This window comes from Glycine max, chromosome 19 (assembly GCF_000004515.6).
Source record: "Glycine max cultivar Williams 82 chromosome 19, Glycine_max_v4.0, whole genome shotgun sequence".
Classification (NCBI taxonomy): Eukaryota; Viridiplantae; Streptophyta; class Magnoliopsida; order Fabales; family Fabaceae; genus Glycine; species Glycine max.
The window spans coordinates 38,553,286-38,562,963 of NC_038255.2; the positions used below are offsets into that span (position 1 = coordinate 38,553,286).

Below are 9,678 nucleotides of genomic sequence, written 5' to 3' on the forward strand. Positions count from 1 at the left end.
ACAAATAACAATGAAATTATGTTAATATTTATTATAATTTTATTTTAAGCAAATTACACTCACATATTCTAAGTCTTTTTTCATTGAGCAAACTATGCTCACTTTTTGAGTTTTTCTCTTTTTCAAATTACACATAACACCACTTTTCTTTTTTACATACCTACTATTCCCCCTTTGTTTGAAAACATTACATCAACGGTCTCTTATGTTTGTCACACTAACAATCATGAATGTTTAAAAATATTACAATAATCTGTATATATTACACTAATACCCCTATAAGAAAGGTTGAATAGTAATTAAAAGTATAGAATAATTGTGTAATTTGGTGGGCGGGACTGGCAACGTACATTTAAGTCTAAAGAGAACTTTGATGTGAAACATTTTTAAGAAAATACACAGGATCTTTAACAAGAACCCGACAGGTAACAAATACTAGTAAAACAACTTCGTTTTTTTTTTTCCAATCTTCTATATGGAGGATCAGTCCCATCCATTTGTCTCCTCTCTGATAATCTTGACAAGGAAATACCAACAATTTGTCGTGCTTCTTTTTGTTTTTTACAAACTGAATAGAAGAATTGTAAAAAAAAAAAAAAAGAAGGAAAATCAAGACATGTTATGTGATGTCCCGAACAAATATGACTACAACAAAGAAACAGATATATGGCTATAGAGGTCAATCTATGCATGTGTAAAAATACAAAAGATGGCTATTACATTTGAACCCCTCAACAGGGACAACGGCGTACACCAAAACAAACTTAGATTATTCGGTGATTCCATTCTTGAAGATCAGCCTCACGATCACCATTCCTCAAGCCAACAACAATATCGTTTCTTTATGGATTCTGAATTCTATTTCCAAGGAAACGTCTGCAAGTTTAATCTACTCATTCACTATTACCCACATGGACGGGCATTAAATATTATAAATTAAATTTATTTTTACATAACAGATAAAATACTTTATTACTACAAAATTAATTTTGATAACCAATACAGAAATTTGTTTTCCATTTCTGTTATGCCCACTCAGGTGGCGTATGACTAGTACCGCCATTAAATGCTTTTACATAGTTTTGATTCAGTGATTCTATAAAATAATTTGAATATATAGAATATAAAAGTCATTAAAATTTTATTTATAACTCTAAATAGCTCAGGAAGCAAATGACTATAAATTTAAATACCAATTTTATGCTTTAAATATTTAGAATGTAAAAAATTACCAATTTAGAATATAAAATAATAATTAAAAAAACCTACAATATTGTACCCATGCAAGACTCGTGCATATATCCCCTTATTATAATAATTATATTTTTTAAAATATAATAAATATAGATAAAATAATACTTGCAAAATGATGAAATAGATTATAAATAACAAAAAAACTATTCTGCCATTATTTTAATAATTTTATTTCCTTCGGCGGAGGACATCATAATCTTATAACATATAATAAAATATAATAAGGTAGGGCGGGGACACTTTCCCTCTTACCAGATTTTATAGGTCATCATAAATAGATTCGAAGATTATTCATGAAAGACTAAAACAAGGAGCATCATCTAACTTGAACTGGCAAAAGCCCAGAACGATCAAAAAGCAGCAATGCAATATTTCATGTTACTAATAAATATCACGGATTCACAATGAATAAAATCATAGAAACATCTCAGAAAAACCACAGGCCATGTATAACAAACCTAGTTCTATTCAACACATTGAATGCAACATGAAAAGTAAAACAGTTGTTTCAAGCAATCGAAGTATCGATATATTCAGATTGAAATTATGTTTTCTATGCCTTTGTTTCAGAAAAGGCAAGCATGCATAATTTATTAGTTTTTCAGAGGGAGGGAAGACGCAAGAACTGATGACTATCTACCAAAGAAGCAAAAGATTGAGAAACCGAGCAACAGCCCTCTTTAAATCCCAAGTTAAATACACAAGGTTTAAGGCTGCAAATTTCTCTAGTAAAAAGCCAGAGAGAGACAACACACTTGCCATTCAACTAAAACAAAGAATAAGCAATTAGACATAATGCACTGCAGCATACCTTCCAGTCCATCAAAGCCACCTATTCATTAGACGATAAGCAGAGCTACAGACAAACCCATTATCACTATCACTGAGTCAACTTCATCTCTAACTTCAGAAGCAGGATTTTTTGTTGAAAATTAAACTTCCATAAAACACAATTTCAATGACAAAATTTGGTTTCTTCTATAATATAAACATGCAACATTTTGCAAGTTTGAAAGAAAGTTTGAAAGAATTCAGACCAACCAACATGAAGCCTATCTTGCCAGAAACAATACTCTGCTTCGGCAATAACAAAAATGAAAAAGTTTGAGTGATGATGATCAAAAGCATGATACAACCATTCAAGGTGGAATTCAGTACATGCAAAACTTCTAATATTTGGTAGAAGAAGAAAAATTATTTTCTGAACATAAGAAATTTTTGGGAATAATTTGAATAGGTAGAAATAAAAATCTTCCACCTTGAAGATAAGAAAATTGACAATAAAATTTCACTGTAGGTATATTTTTCTGAACATAACTGAATACATTTTATATTCCTGGGAATATCATCATCCCCAAACATGAATCGATTCTGTGTATCAAATGCCACATAAGGATAAAGATTGTTTCAAATCAGTCCTTTGAGAAAAGAAAAACTAGAGAAACAAAAGAAAGAAAAAAGAAATTGCACAACTTTGACATACTTCAAAAAGACAATTTTAAATAAGCATTATGACAAAAGAAGATTCAAAATTTTATGTTAAAAGAGAAGATTGAGCCCCAAAAAAACAAGTGCACTCTTTGTGGTTTTCTGTTGGAAGGAGGTAAAAATCTACATCACATACCTAGTTAAGGAACTCTACTACATAAAAAGATTTCTCAAAATGTGCGAACTTTACAAGCAGATCAAAATCAAACTTAAATGAAAAGCATTTGTTTTATTTCCTTTTTAATTTAAACTGGTTATATTATTGGTGTGTGACTATATATAAGTATGGACGTCAAACCTGCAAAATAACTGCAAAGATTAAGTACACAAACTATTTTAACAAAAGAAAAATGATAAGTTAGCTTCATTCCATTTTATCTTTTCAAGGGGAAGATGGTATTGATAACCAAAAGCACTTGGCATATTATGCAATTTCATTTCAATGATTACATGTCAAAGAAGAATGAAAAAGTAAGAAATAAATAAAGCAATAAAAAACATAGGGAAACTGTATCAAACTACTATATAAAAACTATCGAGAATACAAGAATACCAAGTTGCAGCACATTTGTCCACACAAACATAAATATTTAAAAATATAATTTGTACAGCATCCCAAACTCCTCATAAATGCTGATAAAACTTCAATTTGCAGTACAAAAACAGTTCCACAGGAATTTTTTTGAAGATAAACTAAAAATCAAAATACTACAATATTTTGAAATGGAAGAAAATAAGAAAAAGTAGGTCGCGAAAACAGAACTCCATTTGGTAATTAAAATATTCTGATCATTGTAGTAAGTAACATTTCATTATAAACACGCCAATTGCATCAGCTCCTTAAACTTCAGAACTCAGAAGAATCACCGGGCCAGTAATAAAATACTGATGCACTTATGTGGAATCTGCAAAATGAATAAAAAAACATGAAAACAATTTAATTGGGAAAAAAAGGGCCCAAAAACCAAGCTTTAGCAAAATTGGCTGAGAACTATTGAAACTCAAATAACAAGCTCAAAATAATTTGATTTTTCAAGGTGCTTGGAATATCACATTTGGAAAGGTTTAAAAAACTGTTGCAAACATTCAACATTATTAGAAAACCACGAGCCAACAAAAAACCAAGAAAAATTGTTTTCCACAAGTATAAACACAACCAAGTAGTCTGTACAAAAGACTAGGAATTTCATGCTGCCTTTGGATTTTATCCTCATAGAAGAACATTTTCCGGTGAGATAGCTGGGGATACTTGAAACTGGTATCATTAATATTCCACAAATGGGCACCCGTGACAATAACATTTGATCCGAGTGACTCAACTTCAATCCAATACCAAGGTGTGTGGCCTAAAATGAATGAGCTCACCACCCTATCTTAACTGAATCCTCTCTTGGTAGTTGGTCGATTATCTTGTCAATCTCTTTTCTTCTTTGTTGTCTGTCACACTGGCAGTCCAAGCCTCTGTTCTTCAGTGAGCAATGTTGCAAAACTCAAGCATTGTTCAAGAATGAAAGAGGATTAAAAGATCATAACTTGAGGATGTAACATGGATTGTAAGATCCTTTCTATAATGCAAATGAGCCCAAACATTAAGGGCCCATTTGTTAGAGCCCTTTTCAAATAAAAGTGCCTTTAAAACTAAAAGGTCTGCTTAAAAATTTTTATAATAATAATGTGAGTTTCCAGAAGCTAAAGTAGCTTCTGAAAAGGAAAAAAAAAAACTCTATTAGGTATGTTTTGGTTTAAAAACTCCAAATATTTTTGTCCAACATACTAATTATGAAATCTACTGATTAACTAGAGCTGCCCAACCATGAAGGGGTACATTCTTAATCCAACAGAGAAATCAAAGAAAAGAACTACTGCTTGTCCTATTGAAAAGATAAAATCAAAAAAGCAACACATAAAACAAGAATGTTTGTGAATGAAAACCTATATAAATTATCTCTGTCCAACAATGCACGTCTGACATATTCCAGGCCACTATCATTCTTTATTCTCGGTTAGTTACTTCCAAAATTCCTTATGTACCTTATCTATTTAGCTTTCTAAAACATTTGCATAGAATACCGAGAATAAAGAATGAGTTGTTTTGGACCAGGATATCACACATTCCTCATCCAAACTCTCAAGACCTCCATTTTCATTGTCTAACATAAATCGTTTCATCCTCATGTCCAGTGACATAGATGGAAACACCAATACTCCTATCAACGAATATGAATGAACATATATAATTATGTTCCAGACAAACAAATATATAAAGCACAACAAGAAGAGGCAACCAGGCATGGCAAAAGCCAAAAAGAATGACCAATTTGGGATCATGCTAAGCAATAAATATATCCTATTTGACACCTTTGGCACTAAAAACCCTAAGAATGTACCCAAACAAGAAAAACCACTACTTTGCTTTAGCTCCCCGCAAAATCTATCCTATTCCCTGCTACAGTTAAAAAAAAGTTCCCAGCAGATAAAAAATAAAGCCAAACAGGAAAAGACACCAAATTATCAAACACACAAAAATGATCACACATATACACCACCAACATCATACCTAGTGCCCCATGTAGGGCGCAGATCCACCACCATATTGCCCTCTTCCGGACCCACCCTGCCCTATCTGCTGATTCTGATTCTGATTCGGATACGCCACCTGCAACCCCACCTGATTCCCATATCCTCCAACAACACCGGGACTTATATTCGGTTGAGCACTGTAACCACCCTGCACCGCAGCCCCTGCAGAAGGCACACCAGGGTTAACTGCAGCACTCGTTCCAATACTCCCCAACAAATTCGTCAGCCCCAACGTCCCCTGCGATGCCAGCAGCGCGGTCAACGCCTGCGCCATTGCCGGATTCAGTGCGGCCTGCGCAGCAGCAGCAGACTGATTAAACCCAATCCCCGGCCCAGCCGGGGCCATCAAGTGCCCGGGCTGCAACGCCGCACCACCACCATACCCAGCAGCAGCATTAGTACCAACACTACCATTCCTCTGAAACTGGGCCCGCTGCGCCTGGGCATTCACATTCCCGTGCTGCTGCAACTTCCCGGCCTTGGGCCCATCAATCGCCTTCTGGCAATGCAAAATGTGCCCTTCAAAATCCTTATGAGGCTCCTCCAATGCTCTCCTTGCACTCTCTGGACTCCTGTAAACAAACAAACAAAACCCCTTAGGTTTTCCGGTAGCCTTGTCAAGCCCCAACGGCCCTTCCTCAATCTCCCCGAACCGCGAGAAAAACGCGAGAAGCTTCTGCGGATCCAGATCCGCACCGACGTTGCTCACGTAGATCTTCTTCTGTGTGTACTCCGAAACCGACGACGACGGAGCCGCCACCGCCGGCGGTGCCGTCTGCGGCGGGTTGCTAACCGGACCGATGGATGCCAGCTGGCACGCCGTCATGCGGTTGCCGATCTTCTTTTGCGGCTCCTTGAGGGCGTTGCGCGCGCCGCGGCGGGTCTTGAAGAGAATGAAGCCGTAGCCCTTGGACTTGCCGGAGACCTTGTCGGTGACGGCCTTGCAGTCCTCGATCTCGCCGTACTGGCGGAACGAACTGATTAGGGTTCCGGCGGTTGTGTCCCAGCCCAATCCGTGGACAAATATCTTCCGGTGCACCGGATCCTCGTCGGCCGCCCTTCGGATCCTCTCAGCCACGTCTTGGTGCTTGGCCGCCGCCTCGCAGAGAAGGATGAGGAGCTGGTCCTTGCTCAACGGTTCCAGAAGCTTGGAGATCGGGTCGTCGTCTTCGTCTTGCTGTTGTTGTTGGTGCTGGTATTGGTCTTTTTGGTCTTCTTCTTCTTCTTCCTCGTCCTCTTCGTCCTCCTCTTCTTCTTCTTCCTCTTCGACCTCTTCCTCTACCTCTTCTTCCTCAACTTCCTCTTCGACCTCTTCTTCGTATTCCTGAGCGGCATTTTCGGGTTTTGGTTGGTGTTGCTTCAGCGGGGGCTCGGCGGATACAGAAGATTTCGGTGCTACCTTTCGCTTCCTCCCCATCGCTAGTATCTGATTGATTGGAGTGGAGTGGAGTGCGGCGCCTCCAACTACGATTTTTTTTCTGATTAGGTTTTCGGCATCCACCACACTCACTATAATACTTTATACTACCAGAAACCCTCGCCCTGTGTGTCTGCATAAATTTATACCATTTATTGAATTATAGTATAAAAATCTAAATATTAGATCAATTATTTTTTTATTCCTTAATTTAATTTTTTTATTTTTAATAGATTTGATTGGATTTCTTATTATTTAAGATAAATTAAATTTGATTTCTTTATTTTTAAAAGTTTGAATAGGAGACCAAATTAAAAAATTAAAAATAAACAAACAAAATCTAATTTATCTAAGAAATCTAATTAAATTTATCAAAAATAAAAGATCAGATTAACTATAGTAAACAGATCTTTTGTTTCCTTCTTGAAGATTTATTCACAGCCTATTTTATGTTAAATTACTTTATATTTTTTAATTATTTTCACGGAATATATAAAAAAAAGTTTTATTTTTTAAATTTTTAAGGATGAATGATATAACCAATTATTATTTAAAAACTGTCCTATTTTTAATTTAAAAATCCAAATTAGCTCGTTACTTTATTCTTGTTTTTTTTAATAAATTATTATTATTTAAAAAAATGGTTGTTTAATTTTATTTTTAAAACTCCAAAATGCTATTATAAAAAGAAAATTGGTAGATCAATGCGAATAAAAAGTGTTGAACAAATGGGTAGTGTATATTATATACTATTTTTATAATCTGTCTTTACAACTATATTATTAAGAAGTTATTTAATGATGGGTTTGTACACTGTTATATACACATAGTGTATAATTGTTGCATGATTGATTGCATATTTTATGCAAACACCTACTTTCTTGCTTGCCTAGAATTGACGATCTTATTTTATTTTAATCTTTTTTTAGGATAATTTATTTTTACCCTTTTTTATGTATGTTTACAATTTTCCAGTCAATAGTTACCTTATGTTATAGAGGCAAAAAAAGTTAAAAAAAATGCATATGTATAAACATGTATTTAGAAAAAAAATATATTAAACCAAAATGTGAATGCATAATAAAAGAAAATTTTATAGTATATCAAATATCACAAAAAAAGAATTAACGTAATAGAAATGTAGGTATACATATGCTTCTTCTGTAAGTATATCATAATGTTCAAACCACCACCATTAAAGAAAAATTATAATTATAATAAATTTTACTCTTACTCAATTACATGACACTTATAATTAAAAATATCATTTGACTTATTTTCTATCTTTGCACCTCACAACTTGAGCCATGAAACTGCAAAAAGAAACAAAATTAAGCATGTGATATAAAAAATATAAGAGTCTCATGTGATATAAGAAACACATTACTATTCATATCTCAAATCACACAGGCGAAAAAGATCAAAATAAAAAAAAAAGATGGTAAAAAGAAAAAAATAGCATTCATTCTTATTTTAAAAAACTGAAAAATTCCAATAACCACATTATCATATTTCTAAACACACAGGAACATTTTTTTAAATAGTAAAAAATAAAAAAATAAATAAGAATAGTTGAGAACTTAATTATAAATTGGTAAATTTTATAGTTAAATAAATGGAATGTTTAATTAAAAAATTAATAGATTATATAATTTAAATTAAAAAAAATAGACAATTTTCAAATTAAATGAAAATTGGTTACTTGTTAAAAAAGAACTGAAAAAAAGATTTAACATCAATAAGAGATTAGTACGCTTTCAAAATTGAAATTAGTTATTTTTGTTGCTCTTCATTATTTGTTTATTTTTTGTAAAGGGAGACAATATAATTAAAGAAATTTCTTTAAAAAACCGAAAAGTTTCGGTCATTATAAGAGTGTTTCACTGAAAAACAAACTAAAAAAAAACATAGCAGTTGAAAAATTGTTGAAACATAAAAATGATTATTTTTGAAGAGATAAAAAGAAGATTTAAAATTAGTATGATAGTTTAGAAATTTAAAATTAAAAAAAATAGGAGTTTTAAATAACAGCAATTTTAGACCTTGATAATTAAAAAAAAAACTGCCTATTTTTAAATAATAGTGGGGTTAGATTATTGATCCTTAATGGCTGAAAATAACAAATTAATTTACTATTCTAACATTTTTTTCTAATATTTTTTATCGCCAATAAGTGTGAGATTTTAAAATTTAAAAAACTGAGTAGTTTAAAAAATGCCAGGAAGAAAGCAATGGTTTGGTTTTTAATTTAAAAATTTAAAAATGGAAATTATGTATCAATTTTTGTGGTAATTTTTAAATTACAAATGGTTCTAAAAAAATTTATGGCAACTTAAGCTCAAACTGTATAAAGGAAAGAAAAATTAAACATTGTGATATAAGAAATACAGGAGTCTCACATTTAAGAGCCTAAATTAAATAAAAGTTTACTTAGAAAAGTAGATTTTTGTCTCTATTACATGATACTTAATTCAATGACATTGTTTCGTGAAAATATGAAAACAAAGATCGTGATGGTACATGATCGGAATGTATCCAACATTGAAGAAGAAAAACACATGGCTAGAGCAAGCTTAAGCCGTTTGACACCCAATCCCAATCATGATCCGCCATGGTCCATTCTGCCTTGCAAAATCTAAATTTGATCCTATGTGACAAAATCTAAACTTGGTTAACCAAACATGTCGAATGTGGTGATCACTGAGATAAACTTTATCATGTCACAACAAATTATGTTAGGGCTTTTAATTTGAAACACAAAATTGATTGTTTCATTCTAGAAATATCATTCTTCGATAACAAAAATGGATATATGCAATGTGTGTTATTAAACCATAAAAAAAAATCAAACTTTACTAAAGGTCACTGCAGTCAAATGATATTCCAAAATTCTATGGATTACACATATTATTCAATTGATGCGACATTTTGTGTTCATT

At 32.9% G+C, this 9,678-nt stretch overlaps 1 protein-coding gene across 3 annotated transcripts; it reads right to left on the reverse strand.

The window, feature by feature from the left end:
- Positions 1–1,909: 1,909 nt before the first annotated feature.
- LOC100784200 (UBP1-associated protein 2A) lies at positions 1,910–6,861 on the reverse strand. Of its 3 annotated transcripts, none has more exons than XM_003554035.5 (2): positions 5,300–6,861; positions 1,910–3,647 (listed from the first exon to the last, which is right to left on the reverse strand). In XM_003554035.5, the coding sequence occupies exon 1, from the start codon at positions 6,737–6,739 to the stop codon at positions 5,300–5,302; it is 1,440 nt and encodes a 479-aa protein (XP_003554083.2). In that variant the 5' UTR covers positions 6,740–6,861; the 3' UTR covers positions 1,910–3,647. The 3 variants fall into 3 exon arrangements, with proteins under 3 accessions (XP_003554083.2, XP_006604297.2, XP_006604298.2); XM_006604234.3 differs by having other exon boundaries at positions 1,910–4,208; XM_006604235.3 differs by lacking the exon at positions 1,910–3,647 and adding an exon at positions 3,735–4,203.
- Positions 6,862–9,678: the final 2,817 nt, after the last annotated feature.